The sequence below is a fragment of the Vombatus ursinus genome, unplaced genomic scaffold (assembly GCF_900497805.2).
Source record: "Vombatus ursinus unplaced genomic scaffold, bare-nosed wombat genome assembly UNPS02014807.1, whole genome shotgun sequence".
In the NCBI taxonomy this organism is placed as follows: Eukaryota; Metazoa; Chordata; class Mammalia; order Diprotodontia; family Vombatidae; genus Vombatus; species Vombatus ursinus.
The window spans coordinates 37,187,935-37,207,652 of NW_020954585.1; the positions used below are offsets into that span (position 1 = coordinate 37,187,935).

The 19,718-nt window shown below is 36.1% G+C and overlaps 1 protein-coding gene across 10 annotated transcripts in view; it reads left to right on the plus strand.

The window, feature by feature from the left end:
- Nucleotides 1-19,718, plus strand: part of APC (APC, WNT signaling pathway regulator) — a 145,489-nt gene that overhangs the window by 47,203 nt on the left and 78,568 nt on the right. For 8 of the 10 annotated variants that reach the window (XM_027874412.1, XM_027874414.1, XM_027874413.1 and 5 more), the window contains exon 3: nt 2,247-2,331. The exons of 1 other annotated variant lie outside the window; for it this stretch is intronic. In XM_027874412.1, coding sequence (XP_027730213.1) covers nt 2,247-2,331 — 85 coding nt within the window. Of the gene's footprint in view, nt 1-2,246; nt 2,332-19,718 lie in introns of those variants that run through there. One more of the 10 variants, XM_027874420.1, reaches the window with a different exon arrangement.

Sequence of the window (19,718 nt, forward strand, 5' to 3'; positions counted from 1 at the left end):
ATTAGATATATTTTTGTTTTTGCTTTTTCTGATATCATGATTGCTATTTTTTGTTGTTTTTGTTCTTTTACTTTAGCTGAAGCATAATAAGTTCTGCTCTGGTCCCTTTTAATTAGATAGATTTTTGTTTTTGCTTTTTCTGATATCATGATTGCTGTTTTTTGTTGTTTTTGTTCTTTTACTTTAGCGGAAGCATAATAATTTCTGCTCTAGTCCCTTTCCCTTTACTCTGTGTATGTGTCTCTCTGACACAAGTGTATTTCTTGTAAACAAAATATTGTAGGATTTTGGTTTTTAATCCATTCTGCTATCTGCTTCCTTTTTATTGGTGAGTTTATTCCATTCACATTCACAGTCATGATTACTTACCCTTATTTCCCTCCCTCCTCTTTTTCCTCCCATTTTTCCTTCTTTCTCTTTTTTTCCACCCTTTCTCTCCTCATCAGTGTTTTGCTTCTGACCACTGCCTCTCCCACTCTACCCTCTTTTCTGTTAGTCCTCCCCCATCCCCACTTTTTCTTAATCCTCTTCCCCTCCTACTTCTCTGTAGGGTAAGATGGATTTCTGTATTCCACTGATTGCATGTTATTTCTTCTTTGAACCAATTGTGATGAGAGTAAGATTCAAACAATGCCCACTGTCCCCTTCCCATCTTTCCTGCCAGTGTAATATAAGTCTTTCACACCTCTTCATGTGTGATAATTTACCCCATTCTGCCTTTCTCTTCCTTCTGCTCCCAGTGTAATTCTTTTTCTCACCCCTTAATTTTGTATTTTATTTTATTTTATTTTATTTTTTTATATCATCTCCTTATTTACTCTTAAGGCCCCAACCATTGATGTACTGGAGACTCTGTTAGGATTCCAATGAAAAAAAAAAAGCCCAAATTCTCTGCTCCATTAGTAATCACAGACTCCTCCTCTGACCCAGGTTGGGAATGGAATGGGAAAGAAAGTAGAAGAAAATAAAGTGGAAGCCAAAGCAGTTTTCCTTCCCTCTATCCAAGTGCTTCCTTTTCAAGGGTCTTTGTCAGGACTGTTCTCTCTTGATTCGCCACTCACTCAACTCAGTCCCTAACTGGTTCACTGTTTTCTCAGTGACCTACAGGACATGACCTGGGTACTGAAACTAATTTGAGTGTACTTCCTGTGCAGTGTCACTCCATTTCCTCCACTGGCATTCAGAGACATCTGCATTGATTGTGGGCTTTTTGAACTTATTATAATGTCTTCAATTGATTGAGAGTTCTCACTTGCTTAAAATATTGGGGTAGGGCAGTTTGAGAATTACTGCTTTGTGGGATGGGGTGATTTGATTCATTCAACTGCCACCCTTAATACTAGTGTTGAGGCGGTATGATATAGGGGATGAGTACTGGACTTGCAATTATAAGACCTGGGTTTCAGTTCCAGCTTTTGTATTTTTTATCAGTATGATACTTAACTAGTCAATTAACCTCCTTGAAGATTAGTTTATTCATTTATAAAATAGGAATAATAATGTTGTACTACCTTCCTCATAGTGTTGTTGAAAATGTTTTGTAAATTTGAAATTGTTACCTGAATATGAATAAATATATTAGTCTTTCCCCCCATCCCATTTTATTATGTCAAAAATCATTTGAGATCTCACAGCTGCTTTGAATTGTCAGAGAATCAACATAAAATTCTCTTCCCTTGCTTCAGGGGCTCTAACAAAGCTACTTGAGAGTATCTTATTTCTCTCAACTGTTAAGGTTGCCAGGCTGCTGCTTTCATGCAGAGCAACTTTCTTTAATACCTCTTCCTCTCCTTAATCTCCTACCATCTTCCATCAAACAGCATCCAGAAAGAATCCTGTTAATTGTACAGTACAAAGCCTTTCCTAATGAAAAGAGGCAGTAATTCTTCCCTGACAGTATGCATCCCATAATTATGTAACTCTTTACTCTTTAACAAAGTATCTATCAGTTATTAAATGTACATAATGTGTCCATCCAGTACTTCTAAGTGTTCATTTCTCGGTTAAAGTCAGTATTGTCTACAGTGTGTCGGAAATTTCTGTCAGAGACCTTATCTTTTAACTTTGGTATAGTACAGACTACTTATTTTGATGAAGGTGATTTTAACTGGCAGAAAATCTGAAATGCTGTTATTCACCTAAAAGGACTTTGGCCCAAAAATAAGTGAAAGAGTGTAAACTAATTAGTCATATTTCATAAATTATTCAAAATTTAGTGAAGTTTATCTGTGGGATTCTTTTTACAGGAAGTACTTAAACAGTTACAAGGAAGTATTGAAGATGAAGCAATGGCTTCGTCTGGACAAATTGATTTGTTGGAGCGTCTAAAAGGTAGGCTTAAAAAGTATTATACATTTTAAAAACTCATATAAAACACTTACATATGGCATATTCTTTAGGTATCTTAATAAAAATTCCAATGAATTTGTTGAATAATGGAATTGAAATGATTAAATTTTTTTTTAGACTCTACCTGTGCTTTCATCAACATAGGGATCTTCCAGGTAGGAAACTCCCTTTACAAATGCAAGTTAGCAATTGTCCTACAACTTATGATTGTGAGAAAACATTTGGACCAATGAGAGATTAAGTGACATAAACAATCAGTTTGTGTAAGAGGTAGAATTTGAACCCAGGACTTCCTGATTAAAAAGCCATCTCTCTTCACTGTGCTACACTGCCTTTTGAGAGGATTAATGGCTTCAGTAAAGCAACAGGATAGTCAAGAAATCCAGGCTGTCTTTAAGCAGTTTGGAACTTTAAAACCCCAAAAGGTACTAAACTCTGTGTCCCCTTTAACTGGGTGAAAGCATTACTAGACCTATATCTAGTATATAGGTCTATATCTTTCCTATATACCTATAGACCTATATCTTTCCTCCCCCCCTCAAAAAAAAAATCTGTACACACTCTCTCTCTCTTTCTCTCTCTCTCTCTCTCTCTCTCTACTTATAATGGCTCTGTTTGTAGTGGCAAATAACAGGAAACTAAGAGAGGACCCAACAGTTGAAGGGTGGCTAAACAAATAATTTATATGAACTTAATGGAATCCTATTATACTATAAGAAGTGATGCAGTATGAGACAGCTTCAGAGAAACTTGGAAAGACTTATATGAACTAACTAAGGCAAAATGAAATGAGAAGGACCAGAAGAATGATTTTTACAGCAGCAACATTGTAAATACAAACAGCTTTGAAAGACTTAGGAACTCTTATTACCAAAATGACCAACAGTGATTTCAAAGCACTCATAATGAAACACACTATTGACTTGATAGATTCAAGGTGCAGATTGAGACACAATTTTGGACATGTATAATACAGGAATTCTTTTTTCTTGGCTAATTCATATTTATTACTAGGGTTTTTTTTTTTCCATTTTGGGAGGCTGTGTGAGGAAGAAAAAGTCGATTTTTGTTAATTTAATTTTTAAAATCCACAAAAAACCATCAACATTTCTTTATATTAATAACAGAAAATTAGTAGGACAGAAGAAATCAGAAGAGGACAATAGAGAAATTCCTATCAAAATAATTACAAGATGCAAAGTATTTGGAAATATTCTGACAAAGATTTTTTTTGTCATTCTTGAGTCTTTGTAAGGTAAACGCAAATAACTGCTGAGCTTTCATTGTTCATGTGTGGGCTGTGCCACTATAAGAATAATATTACCTGAATTAATTTACAGATTTAGTATTTTACTAATCAATTGCAACTGGGCAAAAATAGGTTTTTGTTGTTTAGTCATTTTCAGGCATGTCCGACTCTTCAGGGTTTTCTGGAGTAGTTTGCCATTTACCTTCTCCAACTCATTTTATAGAAGAGGAAAATGAGACAAACAGGGTCAACTTACCCAGGGTCACACAGCTAGTAAGTGTCTGAGACCAGATTTGATTTCAGGAAGGTGAGTCTTCCTGACTCTAGGCCTGGCATTCTAACCATGGAGCCACCTCAGTGCCCTTAAAAAAAAAAAAGTAGGTTTAGACTAGCTAATTATGCCTTATGCCACTGTAAGCACCAAGTGGAAAAGTGAAATAAACTTTAAAAAGTCGCATAAAAGAGCTTGTAGATGATTGCAACCAAAAAGTATGAGGAATACTAAGAAATGTGGAAATGACTTTATGAAATAATGCAGTGCAAAAAAAGTTAGTAGTGACAGAATACACACTATGATCATAGCAGAGAAAAAGTACATAAAAATGACTGAAGAATCCTAATGAGAATTCAGAGGGAGTTACTTCAAATCTAATAATCATTAAATTGTCACTATAAATAGTTAACTGAGCAAATTGAGTTTTGATGTTCGTTGTTAAACTCTAAATTAGAAATTAGCAAAGAACAGAAGGAGGTACCTTTCAAATCTGGTTAGGGATAGAATTTTTAACCAAATAGGTGATAGATAAAGGAAATCACCAAAGACAAAAAAAGGACCAGTTTGATTGTATGAAATTTTAAAAAAATCTATTCCTTTAATAAAAATCTATTACTATAAGAGTAAAGAAAAGAAATAGTCCAGTGAGGGCTAGGAGAGAGGAATCTTTAAACCAGCTGTGTCTGGAGAAATAGCACAAATGATTTAGACCAAGAGCCATTCCTCAGTTGTTATGTGGTGAAAGGCTATATATAAATAAACAATTTTCAAAGGAAGCGATGTATAAATGATCATTATCCGTATAAAACACTTCTCAAAATCACTAAAAATAAGAGAAATACAAACCAAAATATTTCACACCCATCTTTTGTTCCATGAAAGTTGTTGGAGGGGCTGTAGGAAGATAGGATCACTAATACACTGTTGGAGACAGCTGGGAATTGGTCCAACTGTTTAGGAAAACAATTTGGAACTATGTGAGAAAAGCCATTAAACTGTTCATTACCTTTTACTCATTAATCACATTACTGGGTATGTACTTCAGGGAAGATAAAGATAGAAAGAGCTCTTATGTGCCATAATATTTGTAGCAGCATTTATTTGTAGTAGTCAAAATACAGAAACAAAGTTAATGGTCATCATTTGGGAACTGCCTGAATAAAATGTGATATGAAAGTTTGGTATTGCTCCATATGAAATAATCAATTCAGTGAAGTAGCTTACGTGAACTGATAAAAGGAGAAGAAAGCAGAACCAAGAAGACAATATACATGACTATAAAAATGAAAAGATACTTGAACTCAGATTAATTTTGGTGATCAAGAAAGAAATAAGCATTTATGTAGTGCCTGCTAGGTGCTGTACTAAGCATTTATCTCATTTGGTCCTTACAACAACCCTCTGAAATAGGTGCTGAACCCATTTGACAGTTGAATAAATTGAGGCAAACAGGTTAATTGACTTGCCTAATTCATACAGCTATTGTGTCAGAGACTGGATTTGAACTCCGAAATTCCTGTGCTCTCTCCTCTGTGCCACCCAGCCTGCCTCAAGCTGAACAATCTTGGTTCTAGAAAGCTGGTGATGAAAACACTTCTTTCCCCTTAGTTAAAAAAAGGTAGACTTACAGGTACAGATTCTTGCACATGCTGTCAGAGGTGATTGTCATGGCCTTTGGTTTTTAAGTTTTTTTTGAACTGTAAGGGAATGTTAAATTTGGTGGGAGGCACATATACCAAGAAATGATTGACATTAACAAGATATCAATTAAAACTTAAAGAAAGAGACTGAAATATTTCAAATGGTCTACTAGTTTGTCATCTTTTCAGGTGTTAGGTTTTCATATGCTTGGTTTTGGTTAAACAACATTACCACACTCCCTTCTTTGATAGCCTTAATGAAATAAAACTAGAATAGTACCTTTCACATGGTTGATGCTTGATAAATGTCCTTTGAAATGAATTGCAAGGAGAGCTCAGTAGTAGGCTATTTCAGTAGCTTAGATCAGAGATAATGAGGGCTTATGCTAAAAAGTGAGCAAATTGTGAGTCATTGCTGAAGTACAATTAACAGGGCATGGTAATTGATTGAGTGTGGAGTGGAGATGGGGAGGGAAAGTAATCAAGAATTGTGGTGCCAGAACTAAAAATAGAGAATACATGAAGAAGGGGGAGCAGGGTGGATTTTTTAGTTGGGAGGGGGAAAAAGTACAGAGATAAATTTGTCTTTAGTCATGTCATATTTAATATACTGACAGTATATTCATGTGGAGATGTCCAGCAGGTCATTAGAAAATATGAATCTGAAGCTCAGGGGATAGGGTGAGGCTAGAAATAATGATTTTGAGAGTCATCTGTGTAGAAGAAATAAATAGAAACTGTGGAGGATGATAAAGATCACTGAAAAGAAAGAAGGGCTAAGTCTAAGATCAAAACAAACCTTAGTGAGCAGGAGGAGTCATCAAAAAAACTGAAGGATTGATCAAGAGAAGTAGGAGAAGAATCTGGAAATTTTATATTGTCGCAGAATTTGGGGAGGGGAATTTCAAGGTTGGTCTTGAAGAAGATAAAGACTGAGAAAAAGCCATTGATTATTAGGAGATTATTAGTGACCTCTGAGAGACCAATTTCAGATAAATGATAGAAAATCTGTCATAATGAGTTGAAAAACAAATGAGTAAAGAATTGGAGAGTAGATAATGTAAACTATAAATAAGTTTTTATAGGATAAGAAAGTCTTGAATACTTTTATAGACAAAAGGAAATGATCTGAGAGAGGAGAAAGAATGGAACAAGCGGCATCTCTTACATACTAGCATGGTCCTATCTTTCCCTAGCAAGAAGCGAAATGCTTCTTCCTCAGAAACAGAAAGTAAGGAAGTTTATGAAGAGAGATGCAGAGAAAGTTGTTTGTTTTTTTTTTTTTTAAAGGAAGTTTGGGATAAGCCTAAGAATGAGAAGGAGGACAGAGATGAAGTTAGAGATCTTGAGGAGGTTGAAAAAGGTTTATAGCAGAGTCCATGAGAAGCATATAGGAAGTAAAAAAGCTGAAAAAAGTAGATTGTAGAGGTGAAGAAATGATCCCCTTAAGGTTAGATGGAATAAACCAGTCACTGTAGTTGTATAATTTCTGTCTAGCAAGGTTCAGCTAGATAAAAGCAGAGAAAGCAGATAATTGGGATGTGGCAAGAGTAGGGAATAGAATTAAAGTCTATCTTGCCTAGAGAAGATCAGATCTTTTAATCAGGTTCTGTTTTGCTAGAGCACAATTTGCTGTCCTTCCTTCAGGAAGATGAGTACTTAACCCAGTATCAGCAAAGCCCACTGCCACCCAGTAATGGAGTTATACCAATCCATCCAAACTTGTGCCTGGGCCCTCTGACAAACCAGATGAATTCATGTCTTCAGGCTGGGTGCTATGAAAGAGTATTTTCCAGATTCACAGCAGGATCAAACTATTGTATTGGTCTCATAAGGTTACGCTATAAATGGCCTATTCATTCACAGCTGAGTAGATCAGGCAGAACAAAATAAAAAAATAATGATGACATTGGAATTGCTAAGTAGATCAGTATCTGATCCTTTTTTATTTTTAAAAATTTTATCCATTAAATGAGATTTTTTTTTTGAAGTGAAAAGAAGGAAGCTTGAATTAAATAACTCAGATCCCAGTAAAGTAATAGTCTTTTACACAATTTCCTAAGTCCTGAACATTAATGTCACCAACTGTCCTTGCTTAATAATTATTTTAACTTAATTTTAACTCAGAGTCTAGTAATTTTTAGTCACTGTCAAAGTCCTCATCAGTATTCTTTATCATTTCATTTTTGTTCACTTTTCTTTTTTTGTGGTTATAGTGTGTGTGTATACCATTCTTCTTATTTTGTTTTTTCATTTTGCATCATTTCACAAAAGTCTTTCTAGATTTCTTTGTATTTCTCTTGTTCTATTCCTTTGTGTTCTTCATGTTTATTTTTATCTTACTCATTTTCCAGTGATTTACAGACTACTACCTGGTCATATCTTCTCCATTCCAGTGATTCTGATTCCTGTCCTTCTCAACCCAAATTCCACGTTGTCCCACTCTTAAACGCTACCTCCCTTCTACTGTGCTTTCTAGACTGCTTGCTAGATAGGTAGCAAACTTAGTTTTATCCAATATATTTCCCCTTCCATCTTCTGACTTGTGACTTCTTTCTGAAACTTGACTCCCTCTTGATGACATAGGCTCTCCAGCTTCCCTTTCCAGCACTTTGGTTTCTTCCCCTCAACTCACTGGTCAAGGTGGGGGAGTGTAATTCTTCTTACTCTTTGTTGCCACTTCCAGGCTGTACAGCCATCACTCAGTAATCTTTCCTCTTTTAAGGTTCTTTCACTCCATACCTAACACTTAATCAAAATTCTGGTAGCTGTTGTCTGCTGATCTCCAGCACCCTCCCTTTTTTTCCTTAGTAAGTTCATTGTCTGGCTGTCACAGTCTCTCTCCTCTGCAGCTCCTGTCCTAATAATAAGGGACTTCAGCATAAATGTTTGATACCCCCTCAAACCCCTAATTTCACAATTCTTCGGCTTGTTTCCCATGACCTACTCCACAACCCCGCCTCAGCTACACATAGATGGCCATACCCTTAATCTTGCCATCACCCACAAGTGCACCACTTTATGTTTATTAACTCTGAAATCTCTTTATCTAATTACAATCTGTTGTCAGGGGATCCTTTTCCTTTCAACTTCAAACCCTTTTCTTCTTCCTCACCATGACCTTTAATCTCTCATCCCCTTAGTTCTTTCCCATGCCATTAACCTGGGCTGGGAAAAGACTGTAGGAAAGGGGAAAGAGCACAGCACTGGCTACACTGTTTTCTCTTCCACATCTTGACCACTTGGTGACCCAGTTCAGCTCTTTGCTGTCCTCTTTTCTCAAATCCCTTGCCCATTTAACCTTATCTTTGATATTGCCTTGGATTATTCCTACCATCCTTGACCACTTGCTCTCCTATTTAAATGCTGCTACACATGTGCCTGAATGAAGCTAGAGAAAATCATAAAATCAGTGCTGATTAGGTCCACTACAAATTTGTTACTTAATTAAATCTTCACTACTTGGGATAGTCCTTTTATTCCTCCCTAATTGGTTAACTATCCTTATATCACAGTGGCTTTTTTAAACTTTTTATTCACTGTTCAAACCTCCTATGGAACCCCTTCCTCCTACTTTCTCAGTTGAGACCCTTGTCTCTTATTTCACCAAAAAAATAATTGAGGCCATTCACCAAGTTCTCCTCTCCTCTCCTCCCCTCCTCTTCTCATATCATTCAAATGCTTTTGTTCCTATCAACTTCTTCATCCCTTTTTGCAAGATTGTCCTTCTCCTTGTCAAGGCAAATCTGTCTGTGTATGAGTGATACCATTCTATTCTATCTTCTCCAGCACATTGCCTTCTCTATCATACCCACTTCCTCACTTATCTTTAATCCCTTCATGTCTACTGACTGCTTCCCTGCTGCCTACAAACATGGGCATGTCTCTGCTTATTTGCAAAAAAAACAAAAAACAAACCCTTATTTGATCCATCCATTTCCACTAGCTAACCCATTTCCCTTGTGGCTAAATTCCTAGAGAAGGGATGCCTCCACTGCCCTTCAGTCATTCTTCTTAATTCTTTGCTATCTGGCTTCTGACCTCATCATTCAACTGAAACCTCTCTCTCCAAAATTACCCTTAATTGCTAAATCTAATGCTTTTTTCTCTATTGTCATCCTTTTAAATCTCTCTGAAACCTTTGACACTGTTCTTCTTGATCCCTCTTCTCATTTTTTAATTAATTAATTTATTTATTTTTAGTTTTCAACATTCACTTCCACAAGATTTTGAGTTCCAAATTTTCTCCCCATCTCTCCCCTCCCCCACCTCAAGACAGCATGCATTCTGAATACTCCTTCCCCCAAACTGCTCTCCCTTCTATCAACTCCTCTTTCTCTTATCCCTTTCTCCTTCTATTTTCCTGTAGGGCAGGATAGGCAGGATTGCCTATATATCTTATTTCCCAGTTGCATGTAAAAACAATTTAACATTTGTTTTTAAAACTTTGGGTTCCAAATTCTCTCCCTTCCTCTCTCCCCACCCACCCTTATTGAGAAGGCAATCAAATTGATACAGGTTATACATATGTAGTCATGCAAAACACTTCCATAATAGTCTTGTTGTGAAAAACTAACTGTATTTCTCTTCATCCTGTCCCACCCCCCATTTATTCTATTCTCTCCGTTGACCCTGTCCCTCCTCAAAAGTGTTTGCTTCTGATTACTCCTCCCCCATTCTGCCTTCCCTTCTATCATCCCCCCTCTCTTATCCCCTTCCCTCCAATTTTCCTGAAGGGTAAGATAGATTTCCATGCCCAATTGAGTGTGTATGGTATTCCCTCCTTAAGCTAAATCTGATGAGAGTAAGATTCATTCATTCTCTCTCACCTTCCCCCACTTCCCCTCCACTGTAAAAGTTTTTTCTTGTCTGTTTCATGTGAGATAATTTACCCCATTCTACCTCTCCCTTTCTGTTTCTCTCAGTATAATCCTCTTACCCCTTAATTTTATTTTTTGGATATCATCCCCTTATCTTCAACTCACGCTGTACCCTCTGTTTATCTGTCTGTCTATCTATCTGTCCATCTATAATTTTTTCCCTGCAACTACCCTAATACTGACAAAGGTCTCATGAGTTACAAAGATCATCTTTCCATGTAGGAATGTAAACAGCTCAACTTTAATAAGTCCCATATGATTTTCTCTTTCCTGTTTGCCTTTTCATGCTTTTTTTGAGTCTTGTATTTGAAACACAGATTTTCTATTCAGCTCTGGTCTTTTCATCAAGAATGCTTGAAAGTCCTCTATTTCACTGAATGACTATTTTTTCCCCCTAAAGGATTATACTCAGTTTTGCTGGCTAAGTGATTCTTGGTTTTAATCCTAGCTCCTTTGACCTCCAAAATATCATATTCCAAGCCCACTGGTCCCTCAGTGTAGAAGCTGCTGGATTTTGTGTTATCCTGATTGTGTTTCCACAATACTTGAATTATTTCTTTCTGCCTGCTTGCAATATTTTCTCCTTGACCTGGGAACTCTGGAATTTGGCTATAATATTCCTAGTAGTTTTCCTTTTGGGATCTCTTTCAGGAGATGATTAGTGAATTCTTTCGATTTCTATTTTACCTCTGGTTCTAGAATATCAGGGCAGTTTTCCTTGATAGTTTCTTGGAAGATGATGTCTAGGCTCTTTTTTTGATCATGGCTCTCAGATAGTCCAATAATTTTTAAATTATCTCTCCTGGATCTATTTTCTAGGTCAGTTGTTTTTCCAGTGAGATATTTCACATTGTCTTATATTTTTTCATTCTTTTGGTTTTGTTTTATAATTTCTTGATTTCTCACAAAGTCATTAGCTTCCATTTGTTCCATTCTAACTAAATTTCTTCAGTGAACTTTTGGACTTCCTTTTCCATGTGGCCAGTTCTGCTTTTTAAGGCATTCTTCTCCTCTTTGACTTTTTGGACTTCTTTTGCCATTTAGGTTAGTCTATTTTTTAAGATGTTATTTTCTTTAGTATATTTTTGGGTCTCCTTTAGCAAACTGTTGACTTGTTTTTCATGATTTTCTTGCATCACTTTCATTTCTCTTCCCACTTTTCCCTCTACTTCTCTTATTTGCTTCTCAAAATCCTTTTTGAGCCCTTCCATGGCCTGGGACCGATTCATATTTTTCGTGGAGGCTTTGGATGTAGGAGCTTTGACTTTGTTGTCTTCTTCTGGTTGTATGTTTTGATCTTCTTGGACACCAAAGTAAGATTCGATGGTCTTGAGTTTTTTTTTTTGCACTGTTTGCTCATCTTCCCAGCCAATTGCTTGACTTTTAAACTCTTTGTTAAGGTAGAGGTCTGCTTCCAGTGCGGAGAATGTACTGTCCCAACCTTCTGGGGTTTTGTGCAGCTGTTTTTAGAGATACTTCTAGGGACCTGTAAATTTCCAGTTCTTCCAAGGTGGTGCAATCAAGGGCGAGGTGTTTACTGATTTCCTGGCCTGGGCTATAGTCCATGAGTGACCAGAGGCACTCTTTTCTGCCTTGTAACTGTGAGGAGGATTCCCTCTCTACCACCACCACAAGCTCCACCACACGAGTGCTCCTCCTCACCCCAGGACCGCCACCCAGAACTGTGACCCAGGTCCAAGCCTAGGCAAAGCAAGAGAATCCTGCCTCAGCACCAGCAAAGAGATCCTTGCAATCCCCCTCTGATCAGCCGCTTGATCCCCCCACTGTCTGTGGGCGCAGAGCTCTGGAAACAGCTGCTGCCCCAGGGCTGTGCTGATACTGGGACTGGACCTAGCTCCTCTCTCACCCATGTCTGACAGACCTTTCCTACTGACTTTCTAAGTTGTCTTTGGCGTTTGTGGGTTGAGATGTCTGGAAACTGCTACAACTGCTAGTGATTTAGTGCCCTGAGGTCTGCTCCAGGTTAACTGAGGTCCAGTCTTTGTATGCCCCAAGCTGAACTGTGCTCCTCTCCCAACCCGGTGCAACAGACCTTTCCCATCAACCATCCAGGTTGTCTTGGGCTGGAAATTTGTTTCACTCTGTCTTTTTGTGGGTTCTGCTGCTGTAAAATTTGTTTGGAGTCATTTTTTTACAGGTATTTGGGGGCAGGGGTTGGGGGAGAGCTAAAGCAAGTCACTGCTTTTACTCCACCATCTTGGCTCTGCCCTTGATACCCTCTTCTCTTCAAGTTTTCTTGACAGTATGATCTCCTGGTTCTCCTTCTATCTATCAGACTGTTCCTTTTCATTCTCCTTTGCTTGATCTTCCAGGGTCTCTCTTGGGCAATATCTTCTCTTCTCCCTATACTATTTAAAAAAAAAAATTTTTTTTGGCTAGGCAGTGGGGTTAAGTGACTTATCCAGGGTCACACAGGTAGTAAGTGTTGTGTGTCTGAGGCCTGATTTGAACCCAGGTCCTCCTGACCCCAGAGCTGGTTCTCTATCCACTGCACCATCTCCCTATGCTATTGTGCTTCATGATCTCCTCAGCTTCAGTGGATTCAGTTATCATCTTTTTGCAGATACTTCTCAGATCATTTATCTATTCCCTAATCTCCCTTCTAATTTCCAGACTTACATCTCTCTCTTCTCTCCTTTGGTACTGTCATTACCTTGGTATTGGCATTCATTACCTCATGCCTGATGTAATATAATAACTTGCTGATTGTTCTCCCTGTTTGAGATTTCTTCCCACTTCCATACATCTTCCACTCAGATGTCAGATGGTCTTCCTAAAGTAGAAGTCTAACTGTGACACCCCCTTATTCAACAAACTTCATTGGTTCCCTTTCACTTTTAGGATCAAATAGAAAATCTTTTTAGTTTTCAGAACCATTTATTACCTTCTCTTTCCTACCTTTCCAGTATTCTTACTCCTTATTCACTCCCACGTACACTGTAATCTAATGACAGTGGCCTCTTGGTTGTTCTTTGCACAATACACACTCCATTTCCAGATTCAGGATTTCATTCCAGAAAAGGATTCTGGAATTCTTTTCCTCTTCATCTCTGCCTCCTTGACTTTTTTCATGTCCTAACTAAAGGTTTCTAGAAGAAGCTTTTCCTGATTTCCCATTCCTCTATTGGTCACCTATGTTATTCTATTTATATCTTTTTTGAATAAATTTGTTTCATGTTATATCCTCCATTTTAGACCATGGGTCGTTGAGAGCTGAGACTGCATTTTTGCCTTTTGTTGTATCCCCAACAATGTGTCTGGCACATACTTATAGCATAATAAATACATACTAGTCACTTGACCTGATTTGTATTTCTCATGTCTGTTGCTCTTAATTGCATGTGATAGTATTCCACTACTTTATTATGTCCCAACTTGTTTTAACATTCCTCTAATGTTAGACATTTAAATTATTTTCAGGTGTTTTTGTAATTACATATAATTCAACTATAAAAATCTTTGAAAAAAGTCTTTTTTTTTGCTCTTGTTTTTAATAACTTTCCAATTATATCCCTAAGAATTGAATAATTAAGTAAAATGTTTCTGATTGTAACTAAAATATGCTTTATTAATGTCTTTTGTCATTATATCACAATCATTTCCTGTCTCTCTCCAAATTAAACTCTTCTCCCATAACAAAAAAATTCAGCACAATAGATAATACAAGATTCATGTCTGACATAGTATATTGTTTTAGTAGCTCTGCAATTCCCTACCATGAGGGAAGAGATATGTTTTGCTCTTATCTCTTCTTTGGGTGGAGGGGGGTGATATCTATTGGTAAGAGGAGAGATGTAGAGGTTTGGCAGCACTGTAGTGGTTTTACTTCATTGCTTCTAAATTATACTAAGCATCTTCAGTCTTTTTGAGTTTTTTTCCTTTTGCTAATATGTTACTCTCACTACCTCCCAGCCACCATTGAGCTAATGGGAAAAAATAAAAATAAAAGACCTCATTACATACATGAATAATCCAATGAAACAGATTCTCACCTTAATTATATCCAAAAATGTATGTATCTTTCTGGATTTTAAGTTCATCACCTCTCTGGCAAGAAGTGTGTGTCTTGTTTCAACTTCATTATTTGTGACTCATGATTTATCTTTGCATTGAGCTGAATTCTAAAGTTTTTGAAAGTTAGTTTTTTCTATAGTGTTTCCAATTGTATAAATTATTCTCTTAGCTTTACTTGCCTTCTTCAGTTCATAAAAGTCTTCCAGATTTCCTCTGAAACTGTCTATTTCTTGTGGCACAATAATATTCCATCACATTTGTGTATGGCATTTTTTAGCCATTCCCTAATGGGTCTCCTCTTTAGTTTCTAATTTTGGTTACTATATTTTCTTCAGTTTCTTTGGGCTATAGACCTAGTAGTGGTATATCTGAATCAAAGGGTATGCAGTCTACTAGCTTTCTGGCCTTAGTTTGAGATTGCTTTCCCAAATAGCGGGACCAATTCACAGCTCCATTCCTGGTGCAATCGTGTGCTTTTTTTTCCTACCACCTCTTCAAAATGTGTCATTTTTCTCTTGTCACATACCATTCTGATGGGCTTGAGGTAGAACCTTGGGTTGCTTTAAAATTTAGATTTCTCTAACTATTAGTAATTTGCATCATTGTTATGTGGTTATTGATCATTCTTTTCCCTTTGAAAACTGCCTGCTAATATCCTTTGACCATTTGTCTGTTTGGGAATTGCTCTTCTTCATATATTTGTATCAATTCCTACTATACCTTGGTTATAAGATTGTTATAAGGCAAAGCAACACACATTTATTTAATACTTTGTGCCAGATACAGTGCTAAGCACTGGGCATACAAAAACAAGTGAAAATAAAGACAATCTCTGCTCTCAAGGAGCTCATATTCAAATGAGAGAAGACAATCCTTAAAAAAGAGGGTTAAAAGTGGAGTTCGGAAGAGAAGGTACCATCATGAAGACATGAGGGCTAAGTCTGTGGTGTCAGAAGCACAGTAGGGAAAAGAATGAAGCGTAGCCAACAGAGCAAACAGATGTTCAAGGTTGAGAAGGCCTCACATGTTGAGGGGAATCCTATTGTGAGAAGGCAGCTGACTCATGACACCACTGGAATTAGAAGTATACTCCAGGAGGGGAATGAAGATTAACCAGCCTGAGATTATTTCCAAAATGGAAGCACCAGAAAAAACTCCAGTGAGAGAAGGGGGCCAGCCTGATGGAGGAATATTCCAGGGTGAGAAGGACCCAGACATTGATTAAAGAATCTCATTGCAAAGATTTTTTTCCTCATTACTTGTTTCCTTTCTAATTGTGCAAATGCTTTTTAATTTCATATAATCAAAATTGTCCATTTTATCTATTCTTTTTATCACCTGTTTCATCATGAACTCTTCTCATACTCATAGATTTAAAAGGTAATTTCTTCCTTGCTCCTCTAATTTGTTTATGATGTCACCCTTTATGTCGAAGTCATCTATCCATTTGGAGTTTATCTTGATATGTGATGTTGAGATGTTGGTCTGTTTTAAATTTCTGCCAAATTGCTTTCCAGTTTTTGTAGCAGTTTTTGTGAGTCTTTATTGACTGTAACTGGGAGGGAAGGGAAGTGAATAAACATTTATATAGTACCTACTATGTACCAGGCAGTATGCTAAATACTTTACAAATAATATCATTTAATCTTCGCAATAACCTTGGGAAGTAGGTGCTGTTATTATTCCCATTTTGCAGTTGAGGAAACTGAGGCAAGCAGAAGTTAAGTGATTTGCCTAGGATTATACAGCTAGTAAGTCACTGAGGTAAGATTTGAAGTTAGATCTTCCTCACTCCAGACCTCGTGCTCTTATCTACTAGAGCACATAGCTACCTGGGTCTTTGGATTTATTGAACACTGTGTGTTTGTTTGCTTCTGTATATTATGTACCTAATATTTGCCTTTGATCATCTTCTGTTTTTTAACCTGTAGCAAATTTTATTTTATTTTTATTTTCAGTTCCAAATTCTCCTTCCCTCTACCTTCCCCCACCCATTGAGAAGGCAAGAAATACAATACCAATTATATATATGAAATCATGCAAAACATATTTCCATATTCATTGACCATATTCCCCACCCCAAAATCAAAAAAAAGAAAAAAAGAAAAAATATTTAATTATATTTTGTAATATACTTTGTAAAGTATATTTTAGAATTTAAATAAATTTAAGTATTATTTGCACTCTGAATCCATCGGTTCTCTATATGGAGGTGGATAGCAGATCTCATCAGGAGTCCTTTGGAATTGTGGTGGATCTTTGTATTGATCATAGTTACTAAGCTGCTCATAGCTGATTATTTTTACACTATTGCTGTTACTGTGTATATTGTTCTCCTGATTCTGATCACTTCACTTTGCATCAGGCCATATGTCTTCGCAGGTTTTTCTGAAATCACTCCCCGCTTCATGATTTTGTATAACACAGTAGTATTCCAGCCATTCCCAAGATGAGGGACATCACCTCAGTTTCCAATTCTTTGCCACCAGAAAATGAGTTGTTATAAATGTTTTTGTGCATTTGGGTCCTTTTCCTTTTTTCTTTGATCTCTAATTTAGCATATAGCCCTGGTAGAAATATTACTGGGTCCAAGGGTATGCACAGTTTTATAACCCTTTGAGTATAATTTTAAATTGTTCTGCAGAATGGTAGACTAGTTCATAACTCCACCAAGAGTGCATTGGTATTCCTGTTTTCCTAAATCCCTCCAGCATTTATCATTTTTCTTTCCTGTCTCATCTTAGTTAATCTGATGGTTGAAAGGTGGTATTTCAGAGTTGTTATAATTTGCATTTCTCTAATTATTAGTGATTTAATGATAGCTTGGATTTTTTCCTCTGAAAACTGCTTGTTCGTATTCTTTGACCATTTATCAGTTGGAGAAAAGGCTCTTTTTTATTTGTTTAAATTTGCCTCTGTTCCCCGTATATTTGAGAAATGAGACCTTTATCAGAGAAACTTTTCCTCTAATTTTTTTAATTTCTTCTAATTTTTGCTGCATTGGTTTTGTTTGCACAGTGTCTTTTTAATTTATGTAATAAAAATTGTTCATTAATATGACTAATGCAGAAATATTTTGAATTATTTCATATGTATAATAGATATCATTTCTTGACTGAAAGGAGGGAGAGATTTTGGAAATGAAAATAAACTTTAAAAAATTTTAATTTTTTCAAAAATAAAAATCATGCACTTTATCTCCCATGAACCTCCCTCTCTCTTGTTTGATTGTGAATTTTTCCTTATCCATAGATCTGACAGGTAATTTTTTCCCCACACTCCTCTAATTTGCTTGTTAGACACCTTCTGGGTCTGAGTCATATACCCATTTTATGTTTATGTTGGTATTTGATGTGAGATGTCTGTGCCTAGTTTTTGCCAGACTACTTAACTGTTTTCTCAGTAGTTTTTGTCAGATAGTGAGTTCCTGCCCTAATTGCAGGGATCTTTGGGTTTATCAAACACTGGGTCTCATTTGCTTTGGCATATTGTGTACCTAATCTATTCCATTCATCAACTACTCTATTTCTTATCCAATACCAAATTATTTTATTGATTATTGCTTTTTAGTTAGTATACAACCTAATAATGATAGACTTCCTCACCACTTGTTTTCATTATTATTATTTAGGTTCTTGACCTTTTGTTTCTTCATACAAATTTAATAAGTAAATTAACTTATGTAGTATTGTCATTTTTATTTTTTGGCTCAACCAAATCATGAGCAATTAATGTTTCTCCAAGGTCTGTATTTCTGCAAAGAGTATTTTATCCTTGGATTCATTTAGTTCCTGGGAGAATCTTAGTAAATACATTCTCAAATATTATATAATTTCTATAGCTATTTGGTATAAAATTTGTTCTGTCTTGCTCCTCCTACTTTGTATTGTTGATAATATTTCTAAATGCTAATGATTTATACAGATTTATTTTACATCTAACAACTTTGCAGAAGTTACTTTTTCAATTCATTTTTATTTGACTCTCTAGAGTTGTTTAGGGCAGCGAGGTGGCACAGTGAATAGAGTGTGGGCCTGGAGTCAGGAAAACTTCCTGAGTTCAAACTTGGCCTCAGACACTTACTAGCTGTGTGACCTTGGGCAAGTCACTTAACCCTGCTTGCCTTAGTTTCCTTATCTATAAAATGAGCTGGAGAAGGAAATAGCAAACTATTCTAGTATCTCTGCCAAGGAACCCTTCCCCAAAAAAGGGGGAATCAAAAAGAGTTGGACATGACTGAAAATGACTAAACAACAACAAAGGTTGTTTAAGTATATGATAACATACATATCATCTTTAAAAAGAAATAATTTTGTTTCCTCTTTGTTCGTATTCCCACAATTTCTTTTGTTTGCTGTATCATCTTTAACACTAAGTCAAATAGTAGTGGTAGCAATAATGGACATTCTAGCTTTATCCTTGCTCTTGCTGGGAAGGTCTCTAACTTTTTCCATACATGAATGTTTGCTCTTGAATTTAGATAGTACTTACTATATTAAGGAAACATCCATTTAATGCTGTGATTTCTAGAGTATTGTTTGTTTGTTTTTTTAAAAGAGAAATTCATATTGGATTTTCTCTCAATTTTTCCTCAAGTCTTTTTGTTACAATTTGGTCATATTTTTTCTTATTAACATAACTCATTACATTTCCTGCTTTCTTTAAGTTGAACCTAGTATTCTTAGTATAAACCTAAGCTTACCATAGAATATAATCTTTTTAATGTATTATTGTAGTCTCCTTATGAATGCTTTATTTAAAATTTTTCTGTCAATGTTCGTTGAGTATATTGGTTTGTAGTTTGCTTGTTCTGCTTTGTCTCTCCATGGTTCAGATGTAAAACCTCTGATCTTTGTATCAGAAAAATTGGAAAGATGCCCTTTTTAATATTGAAAATAGTTCATATAGTATTATGATTAGTTGTTCTTCGATAGTTTGATAGCACTAACTTGTAAATTCATCTGGTCCTTTAGTTTTTGCTTTGGGAATTCATTTATAACTAGTTCAGTTTTGCTGGGCTATTTCAATAGTCTATTTCTTTTGTTAATCTGTATATTTTATGTTTTTGTAAATATTCTTCAGTTTTCTCCAAATTATCAGTTTTCTTAGCATAGGTGGGTAAAATCATTCCTTGTCATTTCCTCTATTCCCTCTTCAATTCTTGTGAACTTTCATTGATTTTCTTTTTTAATCAGGTTGTCTGTTTATTTTATTAGTTTTTCCCTCCCCCAAGATAACTCCAACTTTTTTTTATTAAGGCAGTGGAATTTTTAGCTTTCAATTTTATTAAT